We start from the raw sequence: 20928 nt of genomic DNA on the forward strand, positions 1-20928 counted from the left end.
GCCTTTTGTTGCAGTATGGGAAAGTGCTGAAAAATGCTGATCCTACATTAGTATTCTCGTTTCTTACCATCTACGGGATATCTGTGATCACTCAAGCGTTTCTTATATCAACATTTTTCTCAAAAGCCAACTTGTCTGCTGCCTGTGGTGGCATCATATTCTTTGTGTTATATCTCCCGTACAGTTTCTTGGTCCGCTGGATCCTACAGATGAGCACCCTCACAAAGAGTTTACTGGTAAGATTAAGTTGAGTTTCACACAATGATGTATTCCTATAAATTTACCATTTTGTTTAACATACTACTTATTTATTAATATATTTACAATGTAGTATTTGACTTGGTAAGTTTTATTGGCTGAGTGTTAGCAAAGCCTATTACTCGAGAGACTAGAAACATTTTATTTCTGTTTGTCTGTCCGCACAATATTTTGAAATTAACTGATCTGCAGACTTGAAATTATGCATGAAGCTTAATTTTTATATTGATAAGAATAAGTTATATGACGGTACATGTCCAACTGTAGAATTTAGCTGAGCGTCATTGAAGTCTCAGTATGGTGACAAAATTTCTCTTTTGTCTGCAGAGGAGTTGTAAAAATTTCTTTTCTGTATGATGTCTGTCTGCCTGTCTACCCACAGGGCATCTTGAGAATGGAACTGAACCTATATCTTTTAAAATTTTGCATGCAATCTCAGTGAATCTTGAAAAAGTTATGAAGGTCCAAAATTATTTTTTTTATTGGTTGATTTGAAATGGAATGGCCCATTAGAATTTGAAATAGCAGCCAGAAATAACAACTGGGCAGACCTATAGGAGGCATTTTTATGGAAATAAAAAAAAACTCAACTTTTTTAATAATTCATTTTGACTACTTTGCAAAAATCTAAGTTAAATTCATGGACAAGTGAGTGTCACGTTTTTACAGAATGCTAAGCTGGGTTCAAAAAAGGATACTCTACAATTTAATTTGTGGAATCGTCTGATGTTAAACCCTTGGTTTCGAAAGGCCTCATCCAAACAATGAAATATATTGGAAAAGCATTGTTTTAATATCATTTACTACTATTCCGTGATTGAATATTTGTTTAATTTATCGAATATGATTAAGTTATGTTCTACAATACAAGTTAAAAAGATTTATGCATTCTTTGTAGATTTCACTACTGTCTTTGACGCAATCAGCAGAAACGCACGATTTTTTAATATGCCATCAGGTTTGGGAGTTTCATCCCTTATGCTAAAGGTGTTCAAAAATGTATATGACGGTACGAGTGCAAGAGTGTGGGCTGAGGGTGAAGTGACAAGCTGTTTTGAGACACAAATGAGTGTAAAACAGAGGTGTATTTTGAGTCCATTACTTTTCTCATTATATGTAAATGATAACATAACAACATAACACAGACACACACACATAACATGAGGGAGGTTATAATTTTGAAGGAACCAGAATCAAAGTCTGTGCGATGACATAGTTTTTGTAGCAAGTACGCCGTCTTCGCAAATCATGATTAACAATATAGAAAGGTATTTTGAAGATTGGAATTTGTGTATCAATCTTAGCAAGTCCAAAATCATGTTATTCCAAAAGGGGGGTGAACTGAGAAAAAAATGAAAAGTGGCTCTATAAAGGTGAAGGGCAGAAAAATAAAATAGTAAATTAGTACAAGTATTTGGGCGTATTACTATTAACATCATTATCATGAGGCAGGAATTTGACAGAGAAAGCTAAAATTGCAAAATTTACCATAAACAGTAGATGGGAACAAAATGCCAAACATATCCGTTGTCTGCCGGTGGTATGTACTACTGCTTCGTCTGTTATCATGAGTGTACCTACTACAGATCTCGCTATTGTTTCTCATCGTTTGATAGTGTTGTGTTTCAATTTTTTAACTTGTCTTATATTGCGACTCTGTGCATTTTATTTTATAAGGAGCATATATATATATTTTTTTAGTTTTATCATATAAAATTAATAGTTGTGTAAATAGTTAGTTATAGATCTTTATCAGTAAATATGCTAATTTTAACTAAATTGGTCTGTTTTATAAATATGTTTTGTGTTTAACTCTTATAACATAGTTCTAATAAAAATTAGCTTTGAACTTAAAGAAAAACACGATAAACATACTTTTAGTTGTCTTAGAGTTAAAGGAGAATTATGAAATTCATGAGCAGTGTGTGAAGAGTTAAAAACATTAAAATCAAGTGTTAATGGAGATATTCTTAACGTTTTGACTTATTTAACTCATGTTCAATCATAAAAAAAAACAGTTGGACTTTGACATTCCTAAGTATTTTCAGGTTTCAAGCTATCGAAGAATAAATATTCAATAAAAATATCTAACTTGTTTATAGTATATGTGTTTGTTTTGTCACAATGCAAAGATTTGTTAACAACTGTCTATGATTACATTTATATTTTTTAAATGTTTTTAGTATGTTATACTGTTTTATGGTATCCTATTCCAACTTACTACCAATTGTTTCAGGCTCTATCATCCAATGTGGCTCTGGGTCTGGGAGCTGGCTATTTGTCCTTGTTAGAGGAGAGAGGAACCGGTGTGTCTTGGCCAGATCTCTGGCAGAGCCCCCTCTACGGGGACACATTCAATCTGGGCTATGTGATGGTCATGTTGGCGTTCGATGCTGTACTGTACTTCCTCCTCACCTGGTACATCGAGGCTGTCTTCCCAGGTGGGGTAACTGTTTAAAATTAAGAAAAAAAAACAACAGTCAAAGTGGAGTAAAACAATCTTTACTGAATATTAACGATTTACTGTATATTTTTGTAATATTTAACATATTATAATTTATTTGTTGAATTCTTTGAATTTTTTATCGTTTTATATCTTTTATTGTACCATTAACCTTCTCCTGGTCTAATTACCGTGATGCCTCTCAGGCTGATTTGAATTGATTGGGCGGCTCCGTCGCAGGAGAACACAATTATGTTTTTATTATTTTAACAACTCTATACAAACAGAACTATTATATATTACACATCATTGTAAATGTCATTGAATTCTCTATATTATGTGGTATTTAACATTTTTTTAAGCCTATAAGGTAAACTAAATCTTAATAAATCACTAATTTGTACAACAAAATATGTTTGTTTGTATTGTCAAATAAAAATAAAACTAAATGTCTTTTAGAGAGAACTGTAAAAACAACATAACAATATGTCAGTGAAACAGTAGTTGCATTAAGATACAAACAGGTCTAGTTGTTCCATAAAATATCAAAAGAAGTTGGAAGGAAATTTTGATAAAAACGGCTAAATCACTGTCAATGATGGAATCAATGAAATGTTTCATATATTATTTATAGGTAGCATCAATACGCATAAAATATGAAATGAACAAGGACAACAGTACTGCCAAGAGATATTTCTATTAGCAATTCCAAAAGTGGCTGTTTAATGGCAACATAAAGCAGAGAGCAGTGATAAAGCGGTTGATGGCGGAGAATGGGCGTAAGCACCAGACTCCCTGCCATGGCGATTCGTAACAATTGCCCCGGAGAGGGTTCACATTTTACCTTTTCTAAACACAATATTCAATTAGTTTACGTTGTATGTTATATTTGCATTATTATGAGAGGTTTTAACCCTTCAACGCGTTTTGCCGTACTAGGTACGTCATGACACTTTTACTTGAGATCGCGTTTTGCCGTACTGAGTACGTCATGGAGTAGTCGGTTATTTTTGTAGCTGTAACAGACGACTATCGAATGTTTTCAATGAAAAATGTATACCAATCGAAAGGAGAAGATTCAAACTTTCGATTAATTGAGTCGATATCTCGAAAAATCGATCTTTAGAAAAAATATCTGAGAAATCAGCTGCATTCAAGACGACGTCATTGCCGTGCAGCCGATCGTTTGTCAGCTTACGTTTGTTGTTGTTTACAGTCATTGTTAGTGTGATGGTTATGTTCAACTGACATATTTTTGTGTGTTTTACGTTCCTTTGCTTAGTTATTATTATTAGTTTTACAAGCTAACTATATTGTTTTGAAGAAGGAAATCCCGTTTTGACAGGAACAATTTGTTGTATTTTATAAACATGATTTGGGGATGGTTTGTAGGTTAGCTAGCTTTTAGGGAAATTAACCTAAAGTAGGTTAATTTTGTTTAATTTGGCTAATTTTAAACACTAACAACATAGAAGTATAATAAAATAATTATAAACTTAGGTAATTTGCTTATATTATTTATAAAACACAAAATCTCTAAAAAACCGCCAGAAAAATCAATGCAGGAGGGAGTATGACCATGAAAAAAAAATAACACGTTGAAGGGTTAATGAGATGAGTGTTATGATGTTATAATACATTTTTCAGGTGATTTCGGCATTCCCAAATGCTGGTACTTCCCTGTGACAAAGTCATATTGGTTTGGCATGAGATACAACCATGACATCACTGACAGCAAGGACAGGCTAATTGAAAATGAACAATGTAAGACATGTGGACTTATTATAAATCATAACATTTTAGAAATTAATTTCTGCTCGTCATAATAAATTAATTCTAATATAATTGGTAACAAATTGAATTTTTCCTTCTTTTAAAATAAAAATTTGAGTACCTTCTTATCAAGAAATTGAAAAAAATAAATGAAATGAAATGAAATGATTTATTAGCCCAATAGAACATTACAATGTTATAAGGCTCGTCAAGAAATAATAACACTAAATACTAAATAACAAAAAGTATTTAGCACTAAATACTAAATCTTCAAATAAAATTATTAAAAATGAAAGTAATACTTTGTTGTTGTTGAAGTAGAAATACAGTGAAAAAAATTACTAACAAGTATTAAAATCTGAAACTATTACTAAACATGATACTTTTACTATAAAAACCTGAATTCTTGTACTTAAAATTTGATTAATCTTGCACAAGACTTTTCAAACTTAATTTTTAATAACAAATATTCTTATTTAACCCTTTTAAAACCCCGGCCATTAAATCAAGTGATGTGCCAGAAATCCCAAGCCATTTTCAGACAAAATGTAAGGGTTTTGTAAAAAATTCATAACTCAGTTATTTTTTAAGATATTTAGGTAATTCTTTTTTTGTTTTACTTCTTTATACATGTAGCTTACAGAAATATACAAATAAAATTATTATTTTGAAAGTAAATTTTTTTAAATGCATATACATATATAAAAAATAAATAAAAATGAAAAAATTTCAAGTTTGATCATGGAAACCATATAGATAAAAAAATATTTGACACAAAAATACTCATTTACTTTATGATATATTTAATCCTTAATAAAAGGAAACAAAAATTATAGGCCTACCTTATTTACAAGTGGAGTAACATCAATTTTTGTAAAGCCGTACATTTTTCTTTTTGCCATTTCTGGGCAAGGCAAAGTAACAAGACCTTTGAAATTCACAGTACTTAAAATAAACATAAAACCAAAGTTATTTCTGACAAAATAACTAAAACTGTTCATAATCTAAATTTTAAAAAAGTTTTAAAACAATATTTACATCACTACAAAATGTAAATATTCAAGATATCCATCACTCAAATCGTCGTCACTAATCACATCCACACCATTTGCAACTAGGTTACTAATTATTGTATTTTCACTTACGGGAGACTTTGAACGATGCCTTTTACTCATTTTTAAATAAAACAAATAATAAACTAAACTTTAACTGCCGTACTTTATACTGCTTTAACCTAAAACTGTGAAGAAAACGGAATATTCACAACCACGTGATATACAGCTGTCTGCAACAAGCGTGAAGCAGTCAGTCGAGACGAACTGCAATTGCTCAGTCACAGACTGACAAAATACAAAGTCAAACCATTACAAACTAATATATTTCGATGCAAAATATCTTTGTGCACAAGTCTGTGAAATTTCAAAGCATTTGGTGAAATAGGTGGCCAGTAAAGTAATAAAAAGTGCACGTCCGTATAGTACGGACGTCGGGGTTAAAAGGGTTAATAAAATATCTTTGTAAGACATACTAACATAAGATAGTTATTACTGAAATGGTTAAATTATTAACACATTCATGACAACGGCGAATTTCCTTACTTTTGTTAATGCCATCGAATTCTTTAGTAGTAATGGCAAAAAACCATATTTTTTTACTTTAAACATCTAAGTCTAATGAGAAAAGTATGTAGGCTTTTCAATTTTGCACAAAAAAAAATTTATTTACATATATTTTTTTAATGTTTATTTTTGTACCCAAAGGAGTACCTAAAAAATTAATTTACCTAAAAAATGAAGCAATTGTGCGCCCGACGGAGTACACGATAGTCTGAGGTGTTTGTTTAAGTGCAGGATCAACAAATTACCAAGACAGGCAAACAATAAGCGCAATTTGGAAATGCATAGCAGTGTGTACCCCATCGGACGCATGGCATGCATGCTTTATAAAGATTGTGTGTATCCAATGGGGTACACGTTATTGTGAACATGTGAAGAAATAAATAATTTTAATTTATTTATAAAATGTACTCTACCAGTGAATCTTTCAGTAAAGAAATATTTAATGATACAATTTAGTTATTTCGGCCAATATAATAGAAGACGCAATGCTCAGTAGTCCTTAAACAAGAGGCATTTACAGGGTTATCTAAGATCAAGAGTTTAATTTGTACATTGCAATACAACATCACCTAAACACTTGATAGCCAATGTGGTACAATTCATACTGAAGCCAGTAGAGGTGGCCCCTACTGTACAGTACACGCATTATCCAAATCTTTAGTTTGGAAAATCTCTCCCTCCCCCCACTCGCACCCCTTGAAAAAAAAAAACACAATTTACATTTCACTTTCAGAAATCAGTAATCTTTATTCTTTTTTTATCAATAAATGATTAGGTGTCAAATAATTGCAATATGGTTATGATAAGAAGTTTGCATGATTATGATTATAAGATGAAAAACTTAAATTGGTTAAACTACATGTTATATTTTTCTTTTAAATATAAGTGTTTGTTGTAATCTTGTACCATTTAATAATGTAGATTGATTTATATCCAAGCCAGATGCATAGTCATCTATTTAAAATCTTAGATTAACAATTTTTAAAGTTGGTGCATGTTGAATAATATTGCTCCAATATAGGAAGGTTTCTTGGAGAACAGTTGAGTTCTGTGCATCGATAAGGAGAATTCATTGGCATTTTGTGTATGATGGTCATGGATTGTCCTCATGCTTAAATATTTTAGTAGCATGAGTGATGACCAATGATGTAGATAGAATGCCAAGTGCCTCTAGACAGCCATCCCGAGGTTGATGGCCAGCAAGGACCCGCACAGCGCTTTTTTGTGTAACAAGGACTCTTTCGAGATTATCGATAGAAGAGCTTCCCCAAAGGATTATCCCATAACAAATATGGGATTCAAAGAGGGGAAAATTTGTTGGTGTTGGTGTACTTATAATTTTTATTCTTTGAATACAAAAATAACAAAACTGAGTTTAGAGCCTAGCTTGTCAATATGAAACATACAAAAGAGATGTTTGTCCAATATTACTTACACCAAAATGCTTGGTTGTTTCAACCTTATTTAGATCTGGAATCTTAGTAATTTAATATTTTTAATAGTAAATAAGTTAAAGTTTTGTCGTAGAAGAGTTAAAAACAAGTTCATTGTTATCACAATACTACTGTGCTGTGCTTAATGCAATGTAGGTGTCAGATAATGGCTAAGGGCTCAGTTAAATCCAGTAAACAGGACAGTATCATCAGCATAAATGATGGCATAGCATACATTTCTAAAGTAGTTTGAAAACTCTAAAGTGAATAGTACGAACAAAACCTTGAGAAATACATCTTTTGATCATCTGTTGTTTTGATTTTACAATTCCTTTAGTCTTATTCTGTACTTGTTTTATTTGACCTGTTTGTTCCTTCCCTGTAAAATAGCTTTGAAACTGCAACAGTGCACTTCCATCAAATCCTAGAAATTTGATCTTCTGGATTATTAAACAATGACTTGATCTTCTTTGAATCAATCTATAAATATATGTATATTTATTTGATACTATGTTTGGAGCAGTTACTGACACGTTGGAGAACTTCGAGACTGAACCTCAAGGTATGAAGCGAGGAGTTACCGTCCATAAACTGGGGATGGTTTACAGTAACGGCAAGGTTGCCCTTAATAATCTCAACATTAATTTCTACGAGAACCAAATTACCTCATTCCTGGGCCACAACGGAGCTGGGAAAACAACCACCATGTAAGTTTTCAAATTTTCATTGATTTCAGTCCTAAAACTACATTTAATTTTTCTTAGCCAACATTAATTTTTTATTTGGATTCATTGTTTTTAATTTTAGATCCATCTTGACTGGAATGTTCCCGCCAACAAGCGGCACAGCTCTAATTTACGGCTTGGATATACGCAAGCATATGGACTCGATACGCAACAGTCTTGGGATGTGTCCACAACACAATGTTCTGTTCAATCTGTAAGGAAGCAACACAAATTAGTCATATTGTAGTTGTTACAATCTATTGATATTTGTAAAATTAATGTATGTTTTCTTCTTATTTATAGCTTCTTAGTTTAAAATGAGAAATCAGTTAACTTTAAATTAAAAATTTATAGGTTTTGAGTTTTATGTATTTTACAATTTAGAATATCAAAAAGTTTTATTCATTAAAAAGTACCTTTTAACATGATACATTCTCATAAAAACACATTAAAACACCTTTTTAAAGAAAATTAAATACATGTTTAAGTTCTTGTAATATGTAAATTTTACTTTTGTTACACCCAATAATTGTATTTTGTATGATTTTTTTGCAGTAAAGGTTATTTCCCAGCTTTTGTTACTTAAATCTGATTTTGTCTTCCAGAAAGATTATTCATTCAAGGTTACTCTAGAAGTAAATTGAAATGGCCTAAAGTTGACATCTTAGTTCTACATATATTTTCTTCATTGGCAACAAGGCAAACTCAGATGTAGCACTGAAAATATCTTGGACCGTAGATTACAAGGGCTGGAAATAAACTTTTTTTACAGAAGTAGAGGTGGAAGACTTATGTTTATATTTTCTTAATCGGGACAATAAGACAAACTCAGCTCCATTACGTGTAAAACCTGGTATAATAGTCATTCCCATGGTACCGTTGTAACCATGAACACTAAAATAATACTTATTTGATGTCTGCTTACTCGTGTTTGAAAAGTATCATAGAACACCATCATATTTTTACGTCATAAGTGCTTTATCCAAGGACCTTATTTAAGGACTAATTAAAAAAATTGTGTGCAAAGCCACAGGTAACAGCTAGTAGATGATGACAAGATTTACTACTGTAGTAGTTGACTAATATTACTGATTGCTATATGTGCTATATTGTATACTCAACTATAATATGAATGTACTATATTATTTATTTATTTATTTTGACTTATAAATAGCTACAGGTCATCAGTTACCTAAATTAGCTATATTAAATAAAATAAAAATTAAACAAAAATTATACTATCCTCTAACCTAAGTGCAGTGCAAATTACAAATAAATTAATAATTATACTAGCTCAAAAAACAAAATGAACGATGTTATTCTTAACAATAGAGGAAAAAAACACTTTCACCTTGAAATAAATAACATGCACAACATCTTAAAATTATATAAGAATTAAATTGACAGAGCAAAATGAAACACTTCTAAACAAATAATATATAGATTGGTTACATAAATAACATACAAAAAATCCTACAAATAATCCAAAAACTTAACTTATTGGTAAAAATACTAAGAAATAAACAGATTATTACAGTCTTTCGAGTAAAAGTCTCAAACTAAAGGTTTTAATTTTCCAATAAAATCTTTTGCACTTCCTAAATGTAAATCAATATAAGAATTGTTATTATAATAAATCTAAAACTCCTAAACAAAGAAAAATAATAATGGCTGATTGTGTTACATCTAGGAATAAAAAACAATATTTTGGACCTTGAAATGAAACTTAGGGACATAAAAGTTTATATTTTTAAGTAAATGTGAACTATCAATCAGGTTATTTAGTAATTTAAACAAAAAAGATAGATTAAAAAATTAGTCTTCTTGCTGAAAGTTTTTGAAAATTAAATAAATTTCTTGATATATACAAAACCGTAGTACCGTTATGGTGGGGGAGTGCCGATGGCTGAGTGGTCTAAGACGTTGGAATTTGAGTCTGAGTTAGAGATAGCGCAGGTTCGAATCCTGTTCTGTGACCCTTGCACTTTTTATCAGTACCATCGACCTTGTACTGTATCGACTCTTCCCATTACTCTGTTTGATAAGATCCTCGCAGAGGCCAGTGGCCCATGAGGACGGGCAGAATAAGGCTTAAAAGGGGATCGGCTTCTCCTTAAAAAAAAAAAAAATATATCATTGCAAACCTGGCCATGGGCAGTTATTGCACTCCACTTCTCTCACCATGTGCTCTTACCACATTGTCATATCAGCTGATTCTCAGTATGAGACGATGCGATGATGTCTCGCTTCGTTCCGGTTTTATACATCGGTTTTGTTTATGGGCGTTCAATTATTTCGCATGTTTTTATGTTAGTATTATTTTTTGTAGCTCACGCTTTGTGCTGTAGTGTAAACACGTATTAATTTAAATCATGAAATTAAGAATTCAGGAAAATAGATGAGAAGTAAAGATGAGCATTAACGATGTTTGATTGTTGAATTCAATTTATTATCCAATTACGTTATTCTTCCGTTACAGCTGGCAACACCACACCACAACCCAGGTTTGCATATGTATCATACTATAGTGTTGTTATGTGTTGGTAAGCATTTAAAAACACTTTGAATTTAGTAGGAACATATATAAAAAAATGATTGTACAGTTTTCAAACTTTGATAAACTAAAGTATTGATTTTACAGATTGCATTAATGGATGTGATAATGAAGTCTTATAGCCTCTTAAAGCTATCACAGGCATAATGTCTGAAAACATTATTGATATTATAGTCACATTTGTACCATTATAATATTTTAAGGTAATTTTGTTTTGGCCAGGCTGACAGTTGAAGAGACTCTATGGTTCTTTGCCCTGCTGAGAGGGAAGGACAGGGACGAGGTCAGGCCAGAGATACGCCAGATGATACAAGACCTAGGGCTGCCACACAAGGCCACATCCTTGGCTAAGGACCTGTCTGGGGGAATGCAGCGGAAATTGTCTGTGGCGGGGTGGCATTCATCGGAGGGTCCAAGTAAGAATCACTGTTGGCTGTGGATTATTATTTGTGGCAAATTCGGATTTTAATAGTTAATAATTTCATGGAATTATGATAACGGTTTTTGAAGCAAAATAAAGTGGTATTGAATTAAATTTAAATGATTTAAATTAATGAATTAATTACTGAACTGATGAATTAACTGAGATTGAACAGTACTTTATAGTTAACACTTTTGTACCCTGAGCCCGAGTATGGCTCGGGTCGTGTTATTTAATTTTATTATTTAGCTCAGTCATCTTATTTTTGGATTCAAACATTTTTATTATGTTCATTGGTTGTCTAAGTTCGTATTTGTTGGTTTTGAGATCCCTGGGTCACGTTTTAGTAATGATATACGTATATTTTTTCGTCGTACTACAAGCGAGACAGCTGATCGTAAAGCACCACGGCTGATCGTCGGTACTGTCACTTTGCTTTGTAGTGTTTCATGTTGTGTGTTGTTGTGACTCTTAGTGATGTCTTACTAAGTTTTCTACAAATCTTGCCGACAAATACTGAAGCGAATGTTATTATAATGTATTCTAAATGTGAATTTAACTGTTTGTAAATAATCAGAACTTTAGTTTCTTACTGAATGAAGTAAAGGCAAATGCAAACAATGTGAGGTTATCCGTGTGTTTTGTTTTGTATTTACACTCGCTTTGTTCTTTTTTCTCGACTTTCAGTTGATATATTCTTTACATATTATTTTTCGAGTTTAAATAATATGTGTGATGAAATCAAAAGTGATGCAATTCTCGCGATCTTTTGTTTAACTCCGAGTCGGAAAGTGACGATGGTTTTTGATACACACCTGGGACCAAATATTGATTTTATGAACGATCTAAACGAAAATGTGCGAGATCTTCTATTTGATTCAGACCATTGTGCTTTAAAAATTACCACACTAAGGCGAACTACCTGAACTAACAAGCTATGTAGCAAAAACTTTTTTTTGTATTTTTTACATTACATTCAATATTATTTAATAATTTTTATTTTTAAAATAAACTATATATTTTTACAAATTTTAAAAAAAGTACGTATCTCTATCTTTAAAAAGATATATAGTATGAGCTTATAACATAATTACCGTAATAACACAGAAATTTTTTAAAAGCATCATAAAACCCCAGGGAGCCACGCCGAAACATGTATTAACCCTTATAACGTCACAGACGCCGTATGGCGCATAGACAAACTATCTCCAAACGGCAAAGACCGCGGTACGGCACATCGACACAAAACTGCGTCCATAGCAAATTTAAGTTCCTTTTAAATCCGATCAATGTCACTAACGGTATGCGTCAACCATGTGTGTGGGTTATTGACATATGTCAAGTGTCAAAAAATATAGCTGTCGCGTTACATTGTTTGAAACAATAGACGCGGTGTCTAGACACTCTCCCCCGCCACACGGCACAGACGCCGTACAGCGCGCGCGCTTTTTGTTTGCAGTTTGGCTTTAGGTAGTGCGTGTTTAACCATCGCTGAGTCGGTTTCCTTTGTCGTGTTTTCTGTTTATATGGTTTTTATTTAATTGTTAAAAGTATTGATATCTTAGTTTTAGTATATTCATTTAGTGTTTTTAGTGTCATTTTAGTGTTTAGTGTCACCTATTTAGTGTTCAGGTACTTTGGGATTATACTGACAACACCAGTATGAAGAACACAAAAATATAAATTTATAGCTAAACAAACATGATAGAACGAAAAAACAACTCTTTAAATTACAAAATTACAAACTTACAAAGCATTTCCAGGCATTGTGATCGGTATTGTTGTCGCTGTTATCTTATCTTTCTCGAGAATCCCGATTACGACAGGCCACGCGGCATCACATGATTTGTGCGGTACATAATTGCCTTTCCATTACAATTCAATTTATATTTCTGATCAGATCCTCTAGAATTTGATATTTTACTGATAGGTACTATCTCGAGGGATGTTTTTCTTTCGTTGACATCAGCGAGAAGGGCATGGCACTCGCATTTTGGGGTGGCGGAGTATGATCAAGAATAAAAACAAGTTTTTGAGTGTTTTTCAATAAAGAGTTTAGTTTTAGTTTGATCATGTTTGTTTTTATTGAATTTTTGTGTTTGGAGAAATGTAGAGGTAAAAACACGGAAGTACAACAAAGCGATGCACCAGCTGAACGGCGGCGAGGACTCTGCAATCACGTTATCTACTAGACCGCTCGACTTTGACCTTTGTCTGAGGATGGGTAGGGGTTTGCGATAAGACAATTCCTGTTTTATATTGACGAAATATTGTTCTACGCTAATCTAGTAATCAGTAGAAGCAAAATGTCAAATAACGATTCATGTCTGGGTGTGGTCGGTATAATCCCAAAGTACCGTGTTCATTATTAGTGATAAATAACATGTCTCGTAACATTGACGATGCCTGAGTACAGTGACTTTATAATTTTAAAATTTTTACTTTTTTTATACTTACCATAATTATAGAAAGAAAAAATAAAAATGAACTTTACACATTTAATTTTTTTTTTTTTTTTTTTTAATGTTGTGCCGTTTGCTGGAAGTAGTGAAAAGATATACTGACGTTATAAGGGTTAAGGGCCCAGGGTACAAAGTGTTAAGTTTTCTTTTCGTTTGAGCCCTACAGGGAATGGTGGTCATTCTTAGTGGTGTTTTGATAAAATAAAATTTATGATTGGATTGTGATATTTGAATGTGAAATAAAATGTGGCATTTTGGAACTTATTATGCAATGGAGTTAAATCAACTAAATATTTGATCTTATTTATAAAATGTTGTGTGCCCAAATTCAAAATTTTCATTTAATTTGATTAAAAAATTAGTAAGTGTAAATTATAATGAGTGGGTTTGTAAAATATTAATGTGCAACAGTCGAAATTGATGACTAAGAAGAAGATTATCTGGAGCTAAACTTATCATTCAACATTAATGAATTTTTAAGCCGTTTATCTTGTTATTCATTAAAATTAAAGAAATTCTAGTCTAAATTTATCAATAAACATAATTTAATCCTTTTTTCAAAATCAACTACAGTAGATCATTTATTTATTTGGAATAATTTTAATAAATCGAGTTATCACTAGCTTATTTCAATTTTAATTCTCCTGATCAATAAAGTGATTCTTCACACATTTGAAAAAAGTGATGGTTTGACAAATTACTAAATTTTATATGTGAGTTCACTTTAGTGGCTTTGAAAAGCCACTCATGTAAAATAAATTAAAAATTATTCTGGATTTTAATTTACAAAATTTATACAAGCTTTGTCATTTAAAGTAAGCAATTTTGGCGAGAAGGTTTTGTAAATTTCAATCCCAGACAGATAATTTAACAAACTTGAAGTAAAGATTTCAACTTACGAATTGATCCACACTAAATCTAACATGTCCAACTTGTGATTTTAAGTGCTCGTCTCTAAATAAATACATTAAATTTAATCATCATTAAATGACATGGCCAATCTGCAGGAATTTAAAGGATTCAAAACTTAAACCAGAGCTACATCAACATGGAGTTGTTAAGTGTTGTAATAACACCTATAAACCTGAACATCGACAGGACTAGAGTACTATAGTATACATGTCATCTGTGTTCTATTTAATAATTTCATCACTCTTTATCATCACAGTTCCAAGTGAACTAAATATGCAGTAAAATGCTTTGATTTTCCAGATATTTTTTTTTTTTTTAATTGACCTGCTATTGTCCAAGTCATTGTTTCCCTCTAGCAGATTATTTGTTTGTCTGTAGAGGACTCGTAGTTCCTCCAACGAGAATCATAGTTTCTTTCTAGTAGAAATCGTTCTCCCCTCTACTATGAAAGATACTTTTCACATACGGTGAGGTGATTGTTAATGGTTAATATGATCGAAATAAGAGAAGCTTTTCCTGCCAACCTATACATATCCTCACTTACGAAAGTGTAACTATTTTTCATGGTGGGCTACACTGAAAGACTTCATGTCGGTACCATAGTCTCTCTCACAAGTTCTCTATACAGTAGTATTATGTCTCATGTAGCTGGTCAATACCTGCATAGTGTTGCCATTTCAGGCATGTTACCATCTTCCCCGTAGGAGGAAACGTCATGTTCAAAGCTTTTCAAAATTGAAAACATTGAGTATTGCTGCATTTGAGTTTGAACTCTTTTGGTGCCCTCTTCAATATTCTGTTGCCTTACGTAGGGGATCTCGCATGCCTTATGACAATAATAAAATTATAACATATTAAAAAAACCAGGGAGTACTCAAATTATAGCTTTATAGATTCCCTCGCTGAACAGTATGAGGGATGTGATCAGAAAATGAAAGGTTGGCGTGCCTGCTGATCATTCTCATCAAATTTTATGGTGTCTGAAGAGGTACATTACACTAAATGTTCAGCTTAAGGCAATTGTTGAGTGCCCATGTGTTTATATGTTCAGAGTCATTTTTCATCTAGAAATGGCCTCTTCAGTGAATACCAGATTACTGTCATAAGAACCAACACTTAATGCATTGTTTCTTGTCATACTACATGTCGTAATAAACTATCAAATAAAAAACACTTCATTTTGAAATTTGGGCAATTAAAAACTAAGTCAGTTAGGTTTTTGATTGCAATGTCTTGACAATAAAAAAAATTTCTTCTGTTTTGTTAATCAAAAATAGATTACAACACCTTTGGAGAATTTTCACAAAAGAGCCTGCATAAATAATATTCCTCTTTGTTACAGTTATTTCATAAATAAGTCATCATTCATGTGAAGCTAGCATCAGTAACCCATTTAAATATTATTATAAAGCCATCACCAATGGTTCTGTAGCCTGGGTGATTCTAAGTATATGATCACTCATGAATGGCTCACCCAAATTAAGGAGCAGCCTTGCTCATTGTTACTTGAGATTGGTTATCGTAGTGACAATGCCATACTTGACATTGGTTATCGTATTGACAATGCTGTACTTGACATTGGTTATCATAGTGACAATGCTATAAAATTACACTACAATGACAAAGTCATAGTAATCTTTTACTGAATTGTAGGAACCGTGAACATGTTACATAATGTTAACAATTAAACAATAAATTGAATGTTGTTATCTAATAAAAAATGTAATAATGTGCTATGTGATTCCAGAACTGTTATTCTGGATGAACCAACATCAGGTGTTGATCCGTATTCCAGGAGGTCAATCTGGGACTTGCTCATCAAGTACAAGAAAAGTGAGATTCTGTACTTAGTAGAATATGATACTTGTAACAATATTGTTTCCTTTTTTTGTTCCGAATACTCTTTTTTTAACAGCCTGTGACAATATTTTTTCTTTAGTAAGAACTTTTTTAATGGTAAAAAGTTTTAATATCCTAATGCTTCTGTCTATACAAAAAATTTCTAAGATAAACATCCCACAACTATCTTTTGACAACCCAAAAACTCTTCCGAATGCTGGTCTATTTTATCGTACTTGACTTAAACACTTCTACCGCACTAAGAACTAATCCGATGGGTCTCAATGATTCAGAAAAAACTTTGAATTTATTTCGAATTGTTTTAGCAGCAAGAATAATAATTAAAGAAAACAATTATTTACTTTTTAATGTTTCAAAAGAATGATAGGTTAGATAAAAACACGGATAGATAAATATTTTGCTTACAATAGTTGTTGGCAACACTGCTATCCATAGTCAGAAGTTGGCAGTGTTTTTCATTTTGTATAAGACCTATGTACACAAACTCTGCTTAGCAAACAATCACACCCTTTAAATTAGTCTTACAATTAATTAAATAAAAGTAAATTTATGCATATAGTACAGTTATAAGCTGTACTGTTTGTTAATGTTTTTTAATAAATTACAATTTTTTTAGCATGATTTTAATCATATTTCTCTTTTCTTTCCTATAATAGTTACCTACAGTATCTGATATCATGGTAGCCTGTTTAGATTTGTTAAATAAAGCTGTAATTAATATTAATAACATTTTATTACAAATATTTATGAGGTTAAGCAATAGAGAGGACTTTACATATCGTAACGTGCCCTTCCAAATTAAAGACATTTTGATGTTTTCAATCCCCCAGACAGGACTGTGATTCTGACTACTCACTACATGGACGAGGCTGACTTGCTGGGTGACCGGATTGCTATCATCGCCAATGGTCAACTCCAGTGTTGTGGATCCAGCGTGTTTCTTAAGTCTCACTTCGGCAGTGGCTACTACCTCACAGTCGAACTTGAATCTCAGGTAACTCTCTGTCGCAATGTAACTTTCATTGCACGTATCATAACCAAATATACCATCAGTGACCCAACAATGTTCTACATCTGACATTATATCCTGCTAAAATCAATGAAATAAAAAGATGTATTTTTTTATTCTTGAGGGAAAAAGACGGTTGCCTCCACACATCTAAAAGGATCTTTGCACGTCCCTTACTTATATTTGTGCCCTCAGAATCTGACACTTTTACAAAATCCAATCAGTGTAGAGGGCTCATATTCTCTGATGTCCCTGGGGCTTAGAAGATACGCCCTCAAGAATTTTTTAATACTTTTTGATATGGCAGGACAGTTTAGCTATACGTGTTCTGCCGATTCTTCTGCTTCTCTGCAGAGTCTGCATTCATCGGTCTGACTGAGACCCACCTTCTTAAGATGTTTTCTAAGGGGACAATTTCCTGTTAACATAACTAATATCAATCTTATATTCTCCTTAATTTGTTCTAAAAGATGTTATAACCCATCTTAATGCAAGATCATCATGTGGAATTGATAAAGTATCTTCTAGATTACTTAACTTTTATAATGATGAGCTTGAATAACCATTAACTTATTTTGTAAACATATTGTTTATAGAAGGAAAGTTTCCATGCCATCTTAAGTTTGCTAAAGTGATACCCCTCTTGAAGCAAATAGAGATACAGATAGAGATCACTTTATTCATGAGCCTGAAGCACAGAATGGTGTCAAACAATTGATAATTACAATTTATTTGTATGCAACTTAATATGGAGTGGCGTTGTCGAGATGAGGTCTTGCACGAGTAGTGAATTCTTCCAGACTGTACAATGGAGTGTCTGCAAGCCACTGCCGGAGCTTCTTCTTCAATATGGAAGGTGGACTTTCCTTTATTGACTGTGGAAGCATATTAAATAGCTTTGCTCCAGCATACAAGGGTTTTTTTTGAGAAGATGGAAGTTCTGTGGGTAGGAAGATTAAAGTTAATGTTGTGCCTTGTGTAGTAGCTATGGATACTGTTGTGTCTTGAAAAGGAAGATCTTAGGAGCGAAATCAATTGTCTCCAAGATGTATAATGAGACCTCAGTTAGAATTCCAAGGCTTTGAAAAGTGTCCCTACAGCTTTCCCTTGGCGGAAGACCTGCCATGGATCGAAGAGCGCGTTTCTGGAGCACTATCATTCGTTTCAAGTTCTGCGTTGCCCCTCCCCAGAATATTATACCATATCTGAGGTGGGACTCGAAAAGCGCGTGGTAGCTTGTTCTTGTTGCTCCAGCCGTGCTGATGGCTCGAATCCGCTTCACTGTGAAAAGTGCAGCACTCAGTTTCATGCAAAATAAGTCAACATGATAGTTCCAGGACAGTTTCTCATCAAGGATTATACCCAAGTGTTTTGTTGAATCAAGGGTTAGGAGGACCAGTGACTTCATTTTTAAGCTTTCCTATAATTAGCTGTGTAGTTTTGTCTTCATTGAAGACCAGATCATTGCTGATATAGTAGTCTTGTGCTAAACTCACTGCAATGAAGTTGTTCACCTCCAGTGCTTCTGCTGTTGTATTGTTAGACAGGAGCACGGTATCATCGGCAAACATGATAGCTATGCTGTATTGGCTAACATAGTTGGGGAGATCAGTTGTAAACAAAGCGAATAGCACTGGTCCTAAGACCGAGCCCTGAGGGACTCCTCTCTTGACATTTAGTGGCTTCGATCTGGTCAGTGTTGTAATACCATTGGTAGTTCCTTTCAGCTCCACAAGCTGCATTCAATTGCTTAGATAGTAAAAGCTTTTTAAAAACCAAGAGTGAGCTATTCCGACAACTCCAAGCTGTTCGAGTTTGTCTAAAATCAAGTTGTGATCGAGGCAGTCGAATGCTTTGCTTAGGTCAAGGGATGAGCTGATGATTGTTTTCCCAATATCTAGATCATTAGTTATACACTCAATGATTTCTCCAAGAGCTGTTATTGTCAAGCGGTCTGGCATAAAGCCATGTCATCCTTCAAGAATAATATCATTTTGTTGGAGATGTGCTCTAAGTCTACTTAAAACAACTCTCTCCAAGACTTTAGAGAATGTAGTAAGCAACGAGATCGGTCTACAATTCTTGCCTTTTTTATAGAGGGGTATACTTTTGAGGTCTTCATTTTAGATGGAAACACCCCTTGTGCCAGAGATTTATTGATCACGTCGGTCAAAGGAACCAGCAGTTCTTCCTCGCATAGTTTCATGATCCTTGAAGAGATGTCGTCTACACCAGCTGAAGAGGATGGTTTGGTTGCCCTGATGATCGCCCGAACTTCAATTTTTGTGGTTGGAGCAAATACTCTGAGATGATCTTTAACCGTAACAGTATTATTTGTGGATGCATCGTTTTTGGGGGATTTTTCTCCTTCAAGGTGTCTTCAGCCACATTGATGAAGTAATTGTTGAAGTGCTCAGAAATGCTGTCCAATTTGCAGATTGCTTCATTGGCTATTTTTAGTGAGCATATGGAGCCTGTTGGGTTTTTCAATGTCCTTCTTTCGGCATTTATTACTACCCAGATGGCTCTGTTCTTGTTTATAGATTCAGAGATATATTTCTCATTGGCAGACTGCCTTAGTGATCTGAGCTTAAGATCATAAAGCTTTTTCTTTTGAGCCGAATCTACTTTGTCTTCCAGTCAGAATAAATCTGTCACGTGCTTCAATAAAGGATTTCTTCCTTTCATTCACCTCGCTGTCATATGTACTTGTTTTTTGTTTTACAGGCCTGTTACATCTTGTATGGTCATGCAAAGTCCAAATTAGTAACCACCAGAGTGATGAATCTGGAATAGGCTATGTCTGTATCATCCTCTGTAAGCACTCCATCCCAGGACTGATGAGAGATCATTTCCCTAAGGGTGACATTGCATTGCAATTAAATTGGCGCCGAGTGGAGACAGTTGAAGTATTTTTCAATGATGGTACATTTATGGTGAATATTTGGCCAGTATATTCGGATAGATGTTCATTAATTATTTCTGCATTTACTAGGTCCTGGTCAAGATTTGTGCACACTAGGTCAATTGAAGTCTGTGATGTGCTCGTTATTCTAGTAGCAGGGAGAGGTAACCTATGGATGTCATAAGAAGCTAATAGCTCATTTAAGCCTGATTTATCTCTTGAATCTTCCAAGTAGTCAACATTCAAGTCTCCCACTAAGCAGATTCCACTGCTACTGAAAGTAGTGTTTCAAACGCATTTGCTAATAGTGCCAGGGCATCTTCAAGGGGGGCATCTGGTGGTCGATAAGCACCCAGGATGAGAAGATTTCCTCCATTGATTAGAGAGATATTTATACCTGACAGCTCCAAAAGGCACTCCCTGCTAAGATGTTCAATGTTTAGGCTCTCAGTAGGGTTGGCAATTAAGTTGTGGCTGTAAATGGCAACACCGCCCTTTCTATGATTAGTCCTGCTGAAAGCTACTATTAGCTTATAGTTTATGAGGTGAACATT

The 20928-nt window shown here is 33.4% G+C and overlaps 1 protein-coding gene across 1 annotated transcript in view; it reads left to right on the top strand.

Annotated features, from left to right (window-relative positions):
• Positions 1 to 20928, top strand: part of LOC124364405 (phospholipid-transporting ATPase ABCA1-like) — an 81260-nt gene that overhangs the window by 13728 nt on the left and 46604 nt on the right. The window contains 9 exon segments of the mRNA XM_046819851.1: positions 15 to 236; positions 2495 to 2699; positions 4349 to 4465; positions 8050 to 8233; positions 8334 to 8465; positions 11028 to 11196; positions 11199 to 11221; positions 16348 to 16433; positions 17291 to 17454. Of these exon segments, the coding sequence (XP_046675807.1) occupies positions 15 to 236; positions 2495 to 2699; positions 4349 to 4465; positions 8050 to 8233; positions 8334 to 8465; positions 11028 to 11196; positions 11199 to 11221; positions 16348 to 16433; positions 17291 to 17454 (1302 nt within the window).

Source organism: Homalodisca vitripennis, chromosome 6 (assembly GCF_021130785.1).
Source record: "Homalodisca vitripennis isolate AUS2020 chromosome 6, UT_GWSS_2.1, whole genome shotgun sequence".
Taxonomy (NCBI): Eukaryota; Metazoa; Arthropoda; class Insecta; order Hemiptera; family Cicadellidae; genus Homalodisca; species Homalodisca vitripennis.